General features: G+C 45.7%; 1 protein-coding gene across 4 annotated transcripts in view; it reads left to right on the forward strand.

Moving 5' to 3' along the window:
• The window catches only part of Dpp8 (dipeptidyl peptidase 8), a 51,374-nt gene extending 47,388 nt beyond the window's left edge, over positions 1 to 3,986 (forward strand). For all 4 annotated transcript variants that reach the window (XM_050151796.1, XM_050151793.1, XM_050151795.1 and 1 more), the window contains one exon: positions 1,942 to 3,986. In XM_050151796.1, the coding sequence (XP_050007753.1) occupies positions 1,942 to 2,053 (112 nt within the window). In that variant the 3' untranslated portion in view covers positions 2,054 to 3,986. The remainder of the gene's footprint in view (positions 1 to 1,941) is intronic.
• Positions 3,987 to 19,169: the final 15,183 nt, after the last annotated feature.

The raw sequence follows: 19,169 nt of genomic DNA on the forward strand, positions 1-19,169 counted from the left end.
GGGCCTCACTAAGTATGTGTTAAGAAGTGGGAGGAGGGCTGGAGAGATGGCTCAGAGGTTAAGAGTATTGTCTGCTCTTCCAAAGATCCTGAGTTCAATTCCCAGCAACCACATGGTGGCTCACAACCATCTGTACCGGGATCTGGTGCTCTCTTCTGGCCTGCAGGCATACACACAGAATGTTGTATACATAATAAATAAATAAATATTAAAAAAAAAAAGAAGAAGAAGAAGTGGGAGGAATGAGTTAGCCCTCCAGCTAGCTTTTGTGGAAAACTAAACCCATATTTATGACATTTCCATGCTCTGTCGCATTAAAATCTATTATTCCTTGGACTGAAGACATGACTCAGGGTTTAGAGCGCTTGTTGTTTTCCAGAGGACCTGAGTTCTATTCTCAGCATCTACTGATGGCCCACAACCACCTGTAACTCCAGTTCTAGGGCAGCAGTTCTCAACATTCCTGCATATCAGATATTTACATTACAATTTATAACCGTAGCAAAACTACAGTTATGAACTAGCAACGAAAATAATTTTATGGTTTGAATCACCGCAACATGAGGAACGGTATATCAAAGGACCGCAGCATTAGGAAGGGTGAGAACCAGTGTCCTAAGGGGTCTGATGCTGCCTGCCCTCTGATCTCAAGCACCAGGTATACACATGGTGCACATACATACACAGACAAACATTCATACACAAAAAATAAATCTGAAAAAAATGATACTTGACCTAGTACATCAAATGGATCTTTTTACCCTCGAATTGATATCTGGAAAATACAGATGTTAACTCTTTATTGTATCATGTTTTTGTTTTCATTGGTTTTGTGATTATTAAGTTGGTTGGGTTTTTTTGCAATATGATCTCACCCTGTATCCCCGCTTGACCTGGAACTCATTATATAGACACCAGTGTCCTTGAGTTTACTAATATCCACCTGCTTCTGCCTTCCAAGTGCTAGAAATCTAGAGATAAGCCCCCACCCCCATGTTTTTATAGTCCTGCACTGTAGTAGTGTGCAGCTGAGGTGGAGTGAGCTGCTAGTTTAAACAGCAGGTAGAGTAAGGGTTACAAAGATGTCTACCCCAGGGTTCTAGTTTATAAAATTCTGATTTTTATACCACTTAAATGAAAGTGGCATGTTTCTTTTTCACTGCATCTGTGTGATAGAGACGACTACAGCTCCCAGGATAATGCCTCGTCTCACACCCCGCCAGGGTTCCTCCACTGGAGTTCAGTGAATGGGCACATTCAAAGCCAGTGGTGTCTACGGACTTTTTTTCCTTTTTTTTGGTTTTTGTTTTTTCCAAACAGCCTTAGCAGTCCTAGAACTAGCTTTGTAGATCAGACTGGCCTTGAACTCTGCCTCCCGAGTGCTGGAATTAAAGGCTTGCACCATCAACACCTAGCTATCTACAGATTTTTTTTAAAGGTAGTTTTTTGTTTGTTTGTTTTTGAGACAAGATTTCACTATGTAGGGTCAGGCTGGCCTTAGTTTCATGATCCTCCTGCATCCACCTCTCATATGCTGGGTTGAAGATAGTTTAGACCTTGTGTAGCATTTGAAACCTGCAGACCACACTCAGGCAGTGAACCACTGAAGAATCCTCCTGAAGCCTTATGGGTAGGTGCATAAAGGCTGTTAAGAAGATCCATGGCATAATATGTATTAGTATAAAACCACAGAGAGATTGTGTTCCATATTGATGATCCAACTAGAAATCTCTGGAAAGCATCCTAGCACATGAGCCCTCGAGACAGGAAGATCTGGAGTTTGTAGTTGGTTATCCCTGACTACATGATGAGCTTTAGTTCAGCCTGGGCTACATGAGATCCAGTCTCAAAAAGCAGTATATAAATTACTGTGTCTAGAAAGTTTTGGAAAGAGGAGTATCACTAAACTTTGTCTTCTTGCCTCTGCTCTTTGTTGTGAAGATCTACCCTCAGGAGAGACACAGCATCAGAGTCCCTGAGTCTGGAGAACATTATGAACTGCACCTGTTGCACTACCTTCAGGAGAACCTCGGATCACGCATTGCTGCTCTGAAAGTGATATAAGTGACTGTAGAACGCGGGTGTGCACTGTCACACCTCACGAGGAGGGTCAGTCAGTGGAAAAGCCAGACTGATGATCGAACTTTGGTACCCACGACGTAAGATCTACTTCTAAAAGTAAATTTGGTGCCGTGCAGAAATCTGCAGTTAATGGATAGTAATCTAACACCTTACCCATCCACATAGAACGAATGACGTATTTCCAAGAGATTGTTCAGCAGTACCACGAGAATACTGAAAGAAGCAAGGCGTCAGCGCCACATATTCACACTAGCCTATTTTCACTTTTACTAGCAGTGTAAGCCTCTTGGACTTCATTAGTGGATTTCACAGTATACTTCTGGGTTTGTTAAAATATGATAGTAGTGATTGGTTTGATTCAATTCCAGGATCTGACTAGTTATGGATCGATAGCACTTCTGTCTAATTGAATAGCTTATGCTTCGTCACTTGGGTGTATCCAGCATGTCATGAACTAATTACTATGAAGCTTATGACTTTCCCAGTCATTAATGAATTTTCAAGGATAACTTAGTGGCCTCCTAAAGATACTTACTTGGGCTCTGACAAGTTTTTAACCAATTTAAACAGCATCTAGTATAAATAATTCTCCTTTTTCTTTGATGATATGATGGAGTGGGATTTCCTTTTACATAAAGGCTATGTAGCATGAGTTTACACAAGTCTCAAGATGTTGACAATTACAGACAAAAATTTTTTAATCAAATTATTTGAGAGCTTGAAAATTAGCAGGCAAGTTTTTCTCCTTTAAGGAACAGAAAATGTATGTATTCATTTGTATTCTTAGAATGTAATGGTGCCCATTTTCATTTGGCCTTTCCTTTACTAAACTGTTCCAGAGTTTCCAGGAGGTAGAAGGATTACAGGGAGTGGGGAGACCCTGGGGCAGGGAGTGACGGGGAAAGGAGGCAGCCAGGCTCTGCTTAAGAACTGAGTAAAATAGTTCAGCAGAAATATTCACTAGAAAACCTGGGTAAATGTAAGCTTCCTGCGTGGCTGGGAACCAAAACTAGGAAGTCAGGCTTTGCCAGTGCAGCTACAGGGTCAGCATTCGGAGGAGTACTTTTATAATTCCAACTTCTTGTTATTTTTCCTTTCAACTTGAGAAACCTTACAGATCTAAACCTTAACTTTTGTTTGTTTTTTCATTTTTCAAGACAGAGTTTCTCTTTGTAGCCCTGGCTGTCCTGGAACTCACTCTGTAGACCAGGCTGGTCTCGAATTCAGAAACCCACCTGCCTCTGCCTCTGAGTGCTGGGATTAAAGGAATGCACCACCACAACCCAGCTAACTTTTTTATCTGAATGTAATTTAGATATCACTAGTTTAAAATAAAAAGTTTCCAGACCACTTCTTTGCTGTAAGCTAATCCCTGACAAACCATGGCGCTCTCAGTGTTGAAAGCCTATCAACAGTTTTTTACTTAGCCATGACATCCTCCTGGCTTAGCCTTCTTGCTTAGCTGAAGGGAATACATTAAGGTTTTTAAGGTTGGTGTCTGCTCTTTAGGACCTTCCAGTATTGGATGAGTCCCATTGGAGCCAGGCTCCGGTGGGTTTGACCCTTTTTTAATCACAAACTCCAGTGTTTAGGAAGTTAGAGTGATTTAAAAGTCACTCCAGAAAACTTGCTGTGTTTCCTTCTCCCTGCCACAGCAGGTCCCTTCCCAAGAACAGTTGGCATTAGTGAGGGTGGTAGCAGTCATGGGTGATCAGAGGTGGGGGGAAGGGAGGGTGATACCTGCTGGCTGTGTATTTATGCTGTATGATAGAGTCCACAGTTTTTCTTATTGTCTTATCTATTTTGACTTTAATGCTTATGACATTTTCTCGTGCCAAAATTTGTTTATATTTTTCAAAGTTAAATTAAACTGATTTGGGTAACTTTCCTTCCCCAACAAAGTATTTCCCTCATCACCTAAGTATCTGTCTTGGCTGTTGAGGGTGGTATTCGCTGGACCAGCTAGCCTCAAGTGCTGCTTCTTCCATTCTAAAGAGGAGTGACATAAAGTAGCTCTCAGTCGTCCTTTTGAAATCTCTCACCCTCAAGTTTGCTTTACAATGAGACATCTCTTATTTTATGCAAACAAACCTTCGAGAGCTCCACCTATCCTAGCTTCTTCTTGCGTTTATAACCATGTCATTTAAACGTCATTCTACTTCTCTGAGGGGAAAGTTGCACAAAAGTGGCTTGGCTGGGTTTGCTTCTACAGCAGTGTTACATCGGTTAGTGGAGCAATCGGAAGCCACGCTAAAACTGTCCTCTGACTGTGGATGTCAACGAGAAAGGCAAGAGTCTGTGAAACTAGAAGTTTGATGGGAGCCAGAGAGTTTCCCAGGCTTGTATGGAGTGAGTGCACTGGAGCAGCAGGCCGGGGAGGTTCATCCAGGACCCTGAGCTCACAGAGGCACGAGCTCCCTCAGTTTGGATAGAGACTAAGAGCGTGCACTTCTAACAAAACAGGCTTCCCGGTGCTTCTGGTCAGGTCACTGTAGACGGCTTTAAGGAACTGTTCTGTAAAGAACAAAATTGGAGTCAGAGAAAAGGTGACTTTTACATTGGATGATTGTTAAGAACCCAAAACAGGCCCCAGGTGGTGGTGGTACACACCTTTAATCTCAGTTCTCCGGGGGCAGAGGCAGGCAGATCTTTGTGAGTTCAAGGCCAGCCTGATCTGCGGAATGAGTTTCAGGACTGTTAAACAGAGAAACCCTGTCTCAGGGGAAAAGAAAAAAAAAATGAACTCAAAACAGTAGTCAAGAAAACTGTCATCTGTGATAATTGTGGACCTCTTCTTGGAGAAGCAGGAACAAATAACTCTTTATTTGGGAGATAATGGCTTTTCCCATTTCTGACTCTCCCAAAACCTCACACAGGAAGGTACAGTCATGACACACGTCTGGCCCTTTAAAGCCGTGAGCCATGGAGGGGTGTGTGTGTGCTTTTGTTCAGGTGTTTCCTGCCTTTACCACATGGTTCTCTCTGCAGGTGAGAAGACTCCAGTCAGAGCTTGCATTGTTACAGAATCATAAATTTTCCCACTGGAACAAATCTTTAACATAGCCCAGTGTTCTTGTTTGCTAGGGGAAAAGACTTCACCTGAGACCCCACAGTCGGCTAATACACAGGAGCAGCCTCCGTCTGCGCCTGCCTCGTGGTAGTTATGTAATATTTAAGAAAGGCAGGGCTTTTTAAAAAGTATTTATTAATATATTCCTCTGAAACACTTTAAAGGGAACCACATAAAAAATGGTTCATTTAATCTGTTTTAATGCTAGGCATGCTTATTAAAGCAGAACTTGTGATGAGTGTAACATTCTGAAGTTAACTGAAATGGTTATACTCAATGTCTTCGTTGGTGTCCTGGGAGATAAGGACACAGAGTGCTTGCTCAGGCCCAGGAGCCCATCTTGAGCTACTTGATGTTAGACAAGAGCCTCAGCCTGGTCTAAACTATGTAATGTGAGAGTGTCCTCTCCCAGCAGATGAGGGAACTGGAAACATCCCCAGCTCCGCCCCTCCTCTCCAGTCGGCCCTGCTGACCGCTTGTGCAAGGAAGGTGCTGAGCTCTCGACAGCTGTTCCAGAACTCCCTTGCCGACACAGGGACTTTGTCTATACATTTGGTTTTAAGTAACCCTAATACAAATTTATGTTGTTTTCAGCAAAGTTGAAATGGGGGGAAATCTTTAATTTTAGCGCATAAAGTGCCTGCTGTCTCAGCGCTGACGTGTACATGATCTGCATGTCTCTCTCCAGTAAGCATATGGGTCTCCTCATTTCCAGCCCCAGGGCTTTTAATCGTGTGATGTGAAGCATTAGTTTCGCTGCGTTTTATTCCAGGTTCTTGGTTGCAATAAAGATGCTGCTAAAATTACCTGACTTCAGTACTCCTTCCCTGTCTGTCCAGCCTTTGCTTCGGTGACTCACACCTGTGGAGTGCCTGCAGTGAAGAGAGAAATTGGGGCTGAGGGGCAGGATTATGTGGGAGTTGCAGTGCAAATACCATCTGCGCTGAGTGGGAAGTGTGCGAGCGCTGCTCAGTCCCTGTCTGAGGTTCCCAGATGCCAACCGGGGCAGAGGGTGCTTGGAGCCAGGAACTGACAGATACCCTCTGGACAACTGGGGGCTTCTGGGATATACCACTGACAGATACCCCCTGGACAACTGGGGGCTTCTGGGATATACCACTGACAGATACCCCCTGGACAACTAGGTGCTTCGGAACATACCAGTGGAAACTGATAGGGGTATCTTCAGGTTCTGAGTTTAGTGTAATGCTTTAACTCTTAAATTACACTTATTTGTGCCATGGTATGAGTGTGGAGGTCAGAGGACCCACGAAATGGGTCCCAGGGACTGATCTCAGGTTATCACGCGTGGCAGCAAGCTCCTTTACCTGTTGAGCCATCTACCCAGCCCTCTGTAGTGTTTTTTCCTTGGACAGTTCTGGAGGTTTTGCCATCCTTATTTTCCCGCTGTACAAAGGCAGGGCCTCTGGCACCCTAAGCAAGTCCTCAGCCTCTGAGCTATATCCCCAAGCCAACAGTTCTGATTGTTCACAGCAAGTTGACTTTGTCGATGTTCCAGAACACAGAGTTCATCTGGATTCTGTGGCTCACTGTAGTTATGTATAAAACATCACATGAACAAACAGGACTATAGGGTCTTTTTTGGTTTTGGTTTTGGTTTGTTTGTTTGTTTGTTTGTTTGCTTTTCGAGACAGGGTTTCTCTGTGTAGCTTTGGAGCCTGAACTGGGAACTCTGTAGACCAGACTGGCCTCGAACCCACAGAGAATCTGCCTGCCTCTGCTTCCCAGGTGCTGGGATTAAAGATGTGCCACCACCCAGCTAGGGTCTTTTGTATATAAAAAATTAGGAATAAAAGTTTGGGTTGGAGATGGCTCAGAAGTTAAGAGCACTCGCTGATCTTCCAAAGGACCTGGGTTCAAATCCCAGCACTCACTTAGCAGTTAACCATTTGTAACTTCAGTTCCAGGGGACCTAGAGCCCTCTTTGTGCCACCTCTGGCACAAAGCTCATATATGGTACACATAAAATAAAAGTAAAGTAATTGTGTAATTAGGATTTCCTAAACTTTCCACCATGTCACACACACACACATACACACACACACACAATTATTGTCTGAGTGTGGTAATCAATGCCTTTATTCCCAGCACTCAGGCAGGTGTGTTCTGTGAGTTTGAGGCCAGCCTGGTCTACATAGTGAATTCCAGGCCAGTTAGAACTACACACTTTAGGAAAAGTCCTGCCTTGGGGTGCAAAAAAAAGTACAACACGAGGGTAAACTGAGAAACACCAGAATAATCTGTTGAGATTGTAGCCAGAAGTCACCAGCCAGGTCCAACCCATTTTTTTTTTTTAATATTTATTTATTTACTATGTATACAATATTCTTTCTGTGTGTATGCCTGCAGGCCAGAAGAGGGCACTAGACCTCATTACAGATGGTTGTGAGCCACCATGTGATTGCTGGGAATTGAACTCAGGACCTTTGGAAGAGCAGGCAATGCTCTTAACCTCTGAGCCATCTCTCCAGCCCTTTTTTTTTAATGGTCCAACCCATTTCTAAAGAAAATTTATTATTATTACATTTGTGTGTTTATTGTGTGAGTGTGCATATGAAGGCAGGCAGCAACTTCTGGGAGTTTGGTTTTGAGCCTTCATGTGGATTCTGGAGACTGGACTCCAGACTAGACATGGTGGCATGTGCTTTTTAACTGAGACATCTCCCTGGCCCCACTACCAAGATTTGCCTCTGAATGTGCGCATAGTCTGTGTGGAACTATGACAGAAACTACCTTGTCTTTGATTCAGCCTGGACTGACTTCTGATGAGAAATCAGCTTCCCACCAGCTTGCATGCTGGGCTGGAAGTATTAGAGATATCCAGTGGCCACAGCTTCCACAGTGACAGGAGCAAACACAGCCCTAGAACCTTTCCACTGTTTGCGTAACCCCACCCACCCAGTGAATACAGCGGGCAGCAATGTGAGAATCTTCTAATTAGAGCATGGCTCCATGCGGGGGCTGCTATGGTTTCAGGAATTGCTGGGATTTAAGTGCTCATTCATCAGTCTGGCCCACAGTGCTCCACAGATCTGATGCCCTGGCTTTTCGATTCAGAAAACAAGCTGCCCCTGACAGAAATAGAGGTTTCAGCTATAACATAGACACTGGGATTGTCTAGATTGCTGTTTGCTTCTTCCTAAAACATTGCCGTCTCTGAACTGTCTTCCAGACTTAAGTTCTTGAGAGAGAAGTTTAGGGAAACAGCAGCGTAGTGGACCCACGCACGTGCCAGGAACACACACACCTGGGTAGGTAGTCTTTCTTGTTCAACAGTCCACTCGGGTGCGGGTGCAGTCCTTTGCAGGAAGTTGGGAAGTGTGTCCTCTGTGTAGGCTTAGTTAAGGAACACGTGATCATAAATATCCATACACTTGCATAGGCCTGTACGTTTCAGTCCAGTGCTGTGATGTCGGCCTTGCCGCTGAGCTGTCTCTACAGTTCAGTCTTTCCTCCTCATTCCTTTCACTGCTCCTGTCCCAGGGTGGGTCTTGTCTCCTGCTGGATACTTGCAGCAGCTCTCACACTAGCCTGATGGGGTAAAGAAAAAATTCCGGCCGGGTGGTGGTGGCGCACACCTTTAATCCCAGCACTCGGGAAGCAGATCTCTGAGTTAAAGACCTTGGTCAGTAGAGGGATTTCCAGGACAGCCATGGCTACACAGAGAAACCCTGCCAAAAAAAAAAAAAAAATCCTGAAAAGGGGGAAAGGAGAAAAAGCAAACATCTGAGCAGGCGTGATGGTACATATCTTTATTCCCAACACTAAGGAGATGGAGGCAGTTAAGTTGCAAGTTGGAGACCAGGCTAGCTACACAGCAAGACCTGTCCCTACCGCAGCAACAACACAAGTTTCCAGAGAGTCCAGTGGGTATGGTGGTATGTACCATGGTCCCACTCAGGAGGCCAGGAGGCCACTGGAGCACAAGATATTGAGGAAGCTTGGGTAATATAGCAAGGCCTTGTTGGGGCAGTGGAAGGGGGCTTGGGAAGAATTGTGTCACCTGACCTGGTTTTATTTTGCCTCTCCTCAGCACATGAGGTGGGGGGGAGTCTTGGGGCTTTCAATTTTCAGTCAGTATAGCTTGGGTCTCCATCAGAGCTTTTGCCTGTGTGGGGTTTGGGATTGCTGCCCAAGAGAGGTGGAGAAGCAAAATGGCAGCCACGTTAGCTTTCAAAGCTGGCTGCACCTTTGTTCCCTGGTAGTTTTAGGTGCTTGGGCCTGGTCTACAGTATCCTGACCCTCTGTGTCCCTAGGTGTAAGATGGCAACAATAAAACCGTCCTCAAAAGACCCTGCCCAGAAGGCACCTGCAGCGCTGGAGGACTCAATGACGGTCAACTCAGAACGAGTACCTCATTTTATGGCACACAGTTCCTGCTGGCTCTCTTCCTCTAGTGGGAATACAGTCTGGAGGTAGCGCTCCTAAGCTAGTTGGCTTCTCTTCGGGTGTCTGTGGAGTCAAATAGAATTCACTTGCTAGATACCTACTTCCAGAGTTTTCCAGATAATAAATACACGGCCACTGAGGTGACTCAGCAGGTAAAGGCACTTGCCTCCAAGCCAGGTGACCTGAGTTCAAACTGGGGACAAGCAAGGAGAGAGCCAACGCCCAAAGGTTGACCTCTGACCTCCATACATGAGCCGTGGTATTTGCACGCACACAGCACACACAAAATGAAGGAAATAGAAAGCAAATACCGGAGGGCTGGGATGTAGTTCAGTTGGCAGTGCTAAGCCTCAGGCTGCATGCTGGCATTCCTTCTGCGCACAGCCATCAGCATTTTTCTGTTTTGTGTTGATGATAGCCATTTGACTGGGTGATGGTATAGATCTGCCTTCCCCTATTCTGAGTGCTTTTCGTGAAATTGTTAGCCATTTATTTTGGTTTGTATATTTGTTTGGGTTTTGTAACTTTTTAAAAATGTCTATGACCGGGCTGGAGAGGTGGCTCAGAGGTTAAGAGCACTGGCTGCTCTTCCAGAGGTCCTGAGTTCAATTGTGAGCAACCAAATGGTGGCTCACAACCATCTGTAATGAGATCTGGTGCCCAGTTCTGGCCTGCAGGAATACATGTTGACAGAACACTGCATACATAATAAATAAATATTTTTAAAAAATGTCTATGACTGTGGTGGTTTTAATTAGATGTTTCCCATATTCCCAGGCATCTGAGTCCTTTGTCCCCAGTTGGTGACACTGTTTGAGTAGGTTTAGGAGGTATGGCCTTGTGGAGGAAATGTCACGGGGGCAGCCTTTGAGGTTTCAAGAGCCATGTGCTATTTGAGTGCACTCTGCTGCCTGCCTGTGGGTGAAGACGTGCGCTCTGCTGCTGCGCTCACCACCATGTCTGCCACCGCGGCTGCGTGCCTGTTGCCGCGCTCCCCATGTGATGTGATGAACTCTGGAACAGTAAGCCCGAAATAAGCTCATCTCTGAGTGGTTTTGGTCATGCTATTCCGTCACAGCAATGGAGCAGTAATTAATGCAGTGAATGTTTTGCCTGTGTGTGTGTGTGTGTGATCCGTGTGTGTGTCTAATGCCCGGGAGGTTTAGAAAAGAGGGTCAGATCTGGAATTGGAGCTCCAGTGGGTGGTCAGCCACTGTATGGGTGCTGGGGACTGAACTCTGGTCCTCTACAAGAGCGACAAGTGCTGTCAACTGCTGAGCCATCTCTCTAGCCCTAGTTTTTATTTTTTAGGAAGGCAGTTGTGGGTTTGGGGTTTTTGTTTGTTTGTTTTTATTTTGTTTTGAGACAGGATCTCACTGAGTAGTCCAGACTGGCGTCTAACTCATGATCCTCCTGCCTCAGTCTTCCAAGTGCTGGGTTACAGGCATGCACCACTTTGCCCAGCTCTATACCAAAGCCTTGAACAATAGTTCCCATGTTTTATTCTCGGAGTTTCACGTTTTAGGGCTTACATTTCGAACTTTGATCTATTTTGGGTCGGTCTTTGTACAGAGTATTAGGCTTCACCATTTGATCTTATTCAATCTGTTGAAAATGCTGCCCTTTCTCTGATGAGCTCTTAATGCGTTTGTCACCAGCTGGCTGCAGATACGTGCATTTATTCCTGGAATCTCTATTGACAACAGGAAGAAAACTCTAGACCAATATCCTTAGGAACACAGATGCGAAGTACGTACAAAAGCAACCCAATTCTAGCAACTTGAGCCCTACAGCACACAGAAAGATCCTTTACTACGGTCAGGCTGAATTTATCCAAGGGTTACAAGGATGGCTCATTGTATGCAAGTCATCTACCAGGATGAAGAAGAAATACAGCTCAGTGGTAAGAGCTTCAGTCTCCAGCAGTAGGAAAAAAAATATATACACAGGCATCTCAAAAGCTGCTGGGCTGAGCAGTGGTGGCGCACGCCTTTAATCCCAGCACTCGGGAGGCAGAGGCAGGTGGATCTCTGTGCATTCGAGGCCAGCCTGGTCTACAGAGTGAGTTCAGCCAGGGCTCTACAGAAAAGCCCTGCCTCAAAAACAACAAACAAGCAAATGCTGCTGAAAAGTATTTTATACAATCCAATATGCCTATGCCTTCATGGTGAAAATTATAAACACAATAGGTACAGGGCCTTCCATACAAGCATGAAGACCTGCATTTGCTCCCCACAACCCACATGAAAAACCTGGTGTCAGGCTAGAGAGATGGCTCAGCGGTTAGGGGCATTGCCTGCTCTTCCAAAGGTCCTGAGTTCAATTCCCAGAAACCACATGGTGGCTCACAACCATCTATAATGAGATCTGTCACCCTCTTCTGGCATGCAGGCATACACATACATGGAGGCAAAAATGTTGTATACATAATAAATAAATAAATAAATAAATAAATAAATAAATAAATCTTAAAAAAAACCTGGTGTATTGGTTTAACACTTGTAAGCCCAGCACCAGGGAGGCAGAACCAGGTGGGTCTCTGGGGCTCCATGGAAGCTGGCATAGCCTACTTGGTGAACTCCAAGCCAACAAAAGATCATGTCTCTGAAAACACTGAGATTACCAGAGGCTAAGAGCACTTGTAGAGCATGAGGACCTGAGTTCAAATCCCTAGAATTCACATAAAGAGCTGGGCATGGCAATGCACACGTGTAATCCCAGCATTAGGAATAGAAACAGGCAGATCCTGGAAGCTCTCTGGCTGGCCATAGCCAAAATGATGAGATTCTGGGTCAGTGAGAAAACCTGTCTGGAATCAGTGAGGCAAAGAAGGACAGAGAAAGACATCCAAAGGTTTTTTTTTTTAACTAATTAATTTATTTTGTATGCAGTGTTCTGCCTGTATATATGACTGCAGGTCAGAAGAGGGTACCAGATCTCATAGATGGTTTTGAGCCACCATGTGGGTGCTGGGAATTGAACTCAGGACCTTTAGAAGATCAGGCAGTGCTCTTAACCTCTGAGCCATCTCTCCAGCCCCAGGATACCCAAAGTTTTACTTGTGCCTCTGTGAATACACATAGGTATGCACACCCACAGCCCATATGTACATACAACACACACATAAAGTGGGTCTCTCTCCTGAGGAAGACCTGAGTTTGACCTCTAGCCTCCTGAAGCATACACACACACACACACACACACACACACACACACACAGAGTTGAACAAAAAGCACAAAGCTGGAGGCATTGTAATATCTGATCTCAGCTCAGCTACAGTAACCAGAACAGCACAGGGTTTGCAGAAGAACAGACACTGAGCTCAACAGAACAGAATAGAGCATCGGGATCCTTTCTCATGACGTCCTACTGAGGCTTCAAGCCAAGAGGAGAGCTTCCCTCAGCCTGCTTGCTGTTACAGTTGCCTGGGAAGCTTTTAAAAACGTGGTGTCTGAGTTCTTCCTGGGATCAATTACATCAAAGCAAAGGGGAGGGTCCTGCCATCATTCAATTTCTGTAAACTCCCCAAGTGATCTTAACGCACAGCTAGAGTAAAGAGTCTCTGAGGTGTACCCGGTGAAGATGTTCACAGAATAGAGCTTTACAATCTATTGCTTCACAGAGCTGAGACTGTGCTGGGAAGTGGTTACACTCTAGCCATGCCAGGAGGGAAGAAGGGGAGAGAAGGAGAGAAGAAGGAGCCTGTCTGTGGGGCTGGTGATAAGGCTCAGTGCTTAAGAGCACAGCTGCTCTTCCAGAGGATCTGGGTTCGATTCCCAGCACCCACAACTGTAACTCCAGTCCAGGGCATCTGACAGCCTCTTCTAGCCTCAGACACTAGGCATACATATAATGCCCAGAAATGCACAGGGGCAAAAATCACTCATATAAATAAAACATAAAAGTTAATAAATCTTTGTTTGTTTGTTTTTCAAGACAAAGTCTCTCAGTGTAGTCCTGATGACCTGGAGCTTGCTTTGTAGACCATGCTGGTCTCAAATTCCACCTGCCTTTGCCTCCCAATATTCTACCAAGCCACATCAGATCCAACGCCAAAGTGAAGGTGTCTGGGTGGACCACAGAGAGTGAGGAGGGTTCTGGGTGTCTAGCCCTCCTCCATCCTGAGCAGCTGGGCTTTCACTCCTGAGTGACGGGAAAACATGGTAAATGAAAATGACCAAAACTGAGCTGGAGAAATGACTTGCTCGCGGTGTGATCATGAGGACCTGAGTTACAATCCCCACCACCCACATACAAAGTTGGGTAGTTCAATAAGAGACCCTGCCTCGAAATATAAGGCGGAAGGCCTTCTAGATGGCTCAGGGGATGAAACTGCTGGCTGCACAAGGCTTGCAACCCGAGTTCAAGCTCCTGAGCCCACGGAAAGATGTAAGAAGGAACCTGACTCCACAGAGCTGTTCTCTGACCTCTACACGGCCCCATGACATCGGTGCCTGCACACGCATCATGTGCCCATACACACGCACGCTCTCTCACACACACAGGCACACACGGGGGGGGGGGGAGGAATGAGAGAGGAGAAAGAATGGAGACAGAACATCAGCCAAGCGTGGTGATGTGCACCTGTGATCTCAGCACTTGGAAAGCTGACACAGTAGGATAATGAGTCCAAGGCCAGTCTGAACTACAGTAAAACCGTGTCCCTAAACCCTAGCAAGAAGTCTACTGTCGGGCTGGAGAGATGGCTCAGCGGTTAAGAGCACTGCCTGCTCGTCCAAAGGTCCTGAGTTCAATTCCTAGCACCCACATGGTGGCTCACAACCATCTGAAACGAGGTCTGGTGCCCTCTTCTGGCCTTCAGGCATGCACACAGAAAGAATGTTGTATACATAATAAATAAATATTTTTTAAAAAAATCTACTGTCTTTTACTAAACTGTCATCTTTTCAAACTGCCTTCTAAAATATTTTATACACACACACACACACACACACACACACACACAGAGAGAGAGAGAGAGAGAGAGAGAGAGAGTTCTTTTTGCAGTGGGTAGTACTCACAACTAGTCAAAGCGTGGTGACTAGGTGACTGGCTACTCAACCCTAAATGTAACATCTACATCAAGCCCCCTGTCTTCAAGGTTCAGGGAACATTTTGGAAGAGGGGTAGAAGCCTGTAAGAGCTGGAGGATGGCAAGGAGTCCTGTGAAATGCTGTCTTTAGACACGGCACACATGCCCTCATGAGCTCACGCCGCTGTCCTCAGATGCACAAGACCAAGTCAGTTAAAATTCTAGCTTGAGCTGGGCAGTGGTGGCGCACGCCTTTAATCCCAGCACTCGAGAGGCAGAGGCAGGAGGATCTCTGTGAGTTCGAGGCCAGCCTGGTCTACAAGACCTAGTTTCCAGGACAGGCTCCAAAACCACTGAGAAACCCTGTCTTGGGAAAAAAAATGTGTTTTATACAAGTATCAAATTCTCAAAGAATGAATTAAAATACTACTAAGAAACTAACAACTACCTCGGGTGGTGGCACACACCTTTAATCCCAGCACTCGGGAGCAGAGGCAGGCAGGTCTCTGTGAGTTCAAGAACAGCCTGCTCTACAGAGCAAGTGCCAGGACAGCCACAGCTGTTACACTGAGAAACCCTGTCTCTAAAAACCAAATAAAAAAGAAAATAACTGAAAAAAAAAAAACAAAACACAACAACAACAACAAAAGAAAGAGCTGTGGCCCTGTGCTGTTCTAGAATCAGCTGCTTCCATGCCTCCCTCTGTGTCCTTTGGTTCAGGGTTGCTTTGGCTCCTCAGGGTGCTTTGTGTTTCTATATGACCGTTAGTATTGTTTCAGAATGACGTTTTTAGGTGTGTTTTATTATTTTATGTTTATGAGTGATTTGCTTGTGTGTATATCTGTGCATCGTATAGTTGTTTTTCTTTGCTCTTTAAGGGCCCACCACCCCACTTCCAAATAAATACATGGAGACTTACTCTTTCTTACAAATGCCCCGCCTTGGATTGGCTTCTTTCTAGCCAGCTTTTCATAAATTATCCCATCCACCTTCTGCCTCTGGGCCTTTGCCTTTCTCTATTCCATATACCTTTTCCATATTCCATATTCCATATACCTTTCTTTACTTCTTATTCTGTAGCTGGCTGTACGGCTGGCTGAGCGGCTGGTCCCTGGCATCCTCCTCCTCCTTTTCTCACTCCTCCTCTTCTCTCTTCTCTTCCTGTTGATGCCCTCTGAATGCTAGCCCAGCCAATTTCTCTCTCCTGCCTAGGTATTGGCTGTTCAGCTCTTTATTAGACCAATCAGGTGTTATAGACAAGTAAAGTAACACAGTTTCACAGAGTTAAACAAATGCAACATAAAAGAATGCAGCACGTCTTTGCATCACAAAACAAATATTCCACAGCACAAAAGAATGTAACATTTCTAACTAATATTCTGCAACAGCATCATATGCACACATTGTGCCCTTGGCCGTCAGAAGAAGGCACTGGATCCCCTGGGATCGGAGTTACAGATGCTTATGAACAACCGTGTGGGTGCTGGAAATTGAACCCAGGTTCTCTGGAGAGCAATAGGTCGAACTGCTATACCACCTCTGCAATCCTAACATTTGTATTTTGACATGATTTGTAAATCACTTTGGATAGTATGGACATTTTAATTTTTTTTTTGAGACACAGACTCATGTATTCCAAAGTTACCTTAAGCTTACACATTGCTAAGGATGATCTTGAACTTCTGATTCTTCAGCCTTCACCTCCCTGCTGAAACTATAGGCAACATCACCATGCCCAATTTATTTTAACTATTTTTTTTACATTCATTCACTTGTTCGTTCATTTTGAGCGTGTGTGTCTGCACATGCATGCAATGGCCTGCATGTCGGGCTCAGAGAACAACTTGCAAGAATAAGTTCACTCTAAGTTCGCTCCTTCCACTACCTGCGTCCTGGGATCGAACTCAGGTCCTCTGGCTTGGGATGAAGTCCTTTCACCCAACAGACCCTATCACAGGTCCTTAATTTTTGTTTGTTTGTTTGTTTGTTTATGAGGCAGGGTTTCTCTGTGTAACAGCCCTAGCTGTCCTGGAACTAGCGCTTGTAGACTAGGCTGGCCTCGAACTCACAGAGATCCACCTGCCACTGCCTCGCGAGTGCTGGGATTAAAGGCGTACGAAACCCCACCCAGCTCTTAATTTTTTTTAAAACTATGAACATAGTCTGTGGATGTGCCTCAGGGATAGAGAGTTTGCGTGACTTACAAAGCCCAAGATTCAATCCCCAGCGTTGAAATGACCTCGCGAGGGATGTGTATCTTAAAACCAAGGAAGTGTAATATTTGCTTGAAATTTGAGTTCCTTCAGAGCTTGAGTGGCTGTCTAGCACAAAAAGCGGGCTTTGGATACGTCTTGGAGTCTTCTTGCTCGAGGGATGGGGGGAGCGTGGGAAACAGAAGGCATCTTGGGATAATCTAGTGGTGCTCCGCTCACGCCCAGCAGCTGTGGTTCCCAGCGACCCTCTTTTTCCCTCGCTGGCGGGTTCCTAACTTAACATGGGTTTTCCAGACTTGTTCTGTGAGCCGCTGTGAAGCCAAACTGGAGAGCAGGAGGTGGTGCTTGGCGGTGATTTGTGAAGCTGAAGTTGGCGGTCTGCCATTGGTCTGACCCCACCCCTTCACAGCTGCCAGTGGGAGCCCTCTGCTATCCAGGACCTGGCTGTGCAGCCACAGGGAGATGACAGATGCTGGGTGGGGGAAGGACTGTGACTCAGCCTCTGGGATCTTGAGAGATTGGCAGGTTCTGGGCCATGAGCAAGACAGGGTTCCAGAAGCTTCCATCATGGTGACCGGACTCTGCCTGGCCCCAGCTTCTTCTCACCTTCCTGACGCACGTACTGATCTTGCAGTACGGTGCATTGCTTTGAATCTCGCAACTCTAACTGTAACAAGGCCACTGGTAGGAACGACACATTTTACCGAGTGAGCGGGTGACACATCACCCTCGTGACACAAACTACTGACGTGCGTACGTTGAGTTCCCAGAAGGTGCCAGGGTGGGCGTGTGAAGGTCAGAGGACGAACTCGGGAGTCATCGCACTTTCTGCCTCGTTTGAGACAGCGTCCCTGATTGGTCACCAAAGCACTTGCCTGGTTAACTGTCTGGCGAGCTTCATGGATACTCGGTATGGTTTCCCATCTTGTTGCCTCTGGTTCTACTCCCCATGCTTCGGCGGCAAGCGCTGTATCCCCTAAGCCACTGCCCCGGCCCCAACATGTTCAATTGGCTCGTCACTGTGTAATAAGAAAAATGGTGAAGCACAAACTCCCAAGTCTTTTTTGTTTTTTGTTTTTTTTTTTTTATTTTATTTTTTTTTATTTTTCTGGAGAATGAAATTGAAGCCCAGAGATATTGTAGGCCTTTTCCACAAAACAGGAATACTAACCCTGATCCCATTGGCTCACGCCGATGGATCTGGGAATCAGGGCATTGTCAAAAGAATCAGATTTTCCCCCTCTCAAAGGGCTCTCAGTCTAGTAGTGGGGACAGATGTGTAAACATAAAGTGTCAGTGCCAAGAGAGCTAAGCTGAGCACTGGGTGAACCCCAAAAGGCGGGAGAGGAGTGTGAGCCTTGACCTTGAGAGTTGTCCTTCCGTCTCACTGATCCTGTACCTGTCCTGTGAGTCCTGTGACCCTAAGCAAATGAGCTAACTTCGGGCGATGGTGGCGCCGCACGCCTTTAATCCCAGCACTCGGGAGGCAGAGGCAGGCGGATCTCTGTGAGTTCGAGACCAGCCTGGTCTACGGAGCTAGTTCCAGGACAGGCTCCAAAGCCACAAAGAAACCCTGTCTCGAAAAACCAAAAAAAAAAAAGAAAAAAAATGAGCTAACTTCTCCGTGCTTTCCACTGTACTGAGCTTCACTGGCCTTTAGAACACGAGACCACATGAAAAGAATAGAATGTTTGGTTTGGTTGATTAAAAATTAAAACGGGGAGCAAACACTGCCTACTTCTTAGAGGTGCAGGTAGATAACAGGCTGTGTCTGCACCTCACCCCAGGAAGCCACTAAAGTTCACCGGACCAAAGTAGAAGCTTCTAAGAAATAATGGCTGGAGAGGAGGAAACCCATGGTCGCTGTGAGGGCTGTGTCAACCAGCGGCTACCGATGGCCATAAATTTGCTGTGAAAGAAAACAGACACTAACATCGGGAGCCAGGAAGCTGTGCAGAGGGGACAAGTCAGTTTGCTGGGACAAAAGCAAAGAGGTTAATTTTAGAGAGATCCCTTCGCTGGAGCCGACTAAAATACACACGTGCCTTACACAAACAGCTCCTCCAGGGCTTCTGAATTTCCAATTGCACGTGAAAGTCCCACAGGAACAGCCAAGGGCTGCAAGCTTCCTAGATTATTAAAGAAAATGAATGGTAGGAACAAGAGAATTTTCATTTTTTTAGTATTTAAAAGAATAAATAAATGAAATGGAGTTGGGCGTGGTGGCATCATTCACCAATGATAAACCAAAACCCAGAGAGAGGATAGAAGTCACCCAAGTAAGTCTACAGAGAACCACATTCTACTTCACTGTTCTGGGTTAGGCTGCCCCCCGCCCCAGGCCTGTCACTCTTGCCCCGC

The sequence above is a fragment of the Alexandromys fortis genome, unplaced genomic scaffold, assembly GCF_014885135.2.
Source record: "Alexandromys fortis isolate MF-2015 unplaced genomic scaffold, M_Fortis_MF-2015_v1.1 scaffold_70, whole genome shotgun sequence".
Taxonomy (NCBI): domain Eukaryota; kingdom Metazoa; phylum Chordata; class Mammalia; order Rodentia; family Cricetidae; genus Alexandromys; species Alexandromys fortis.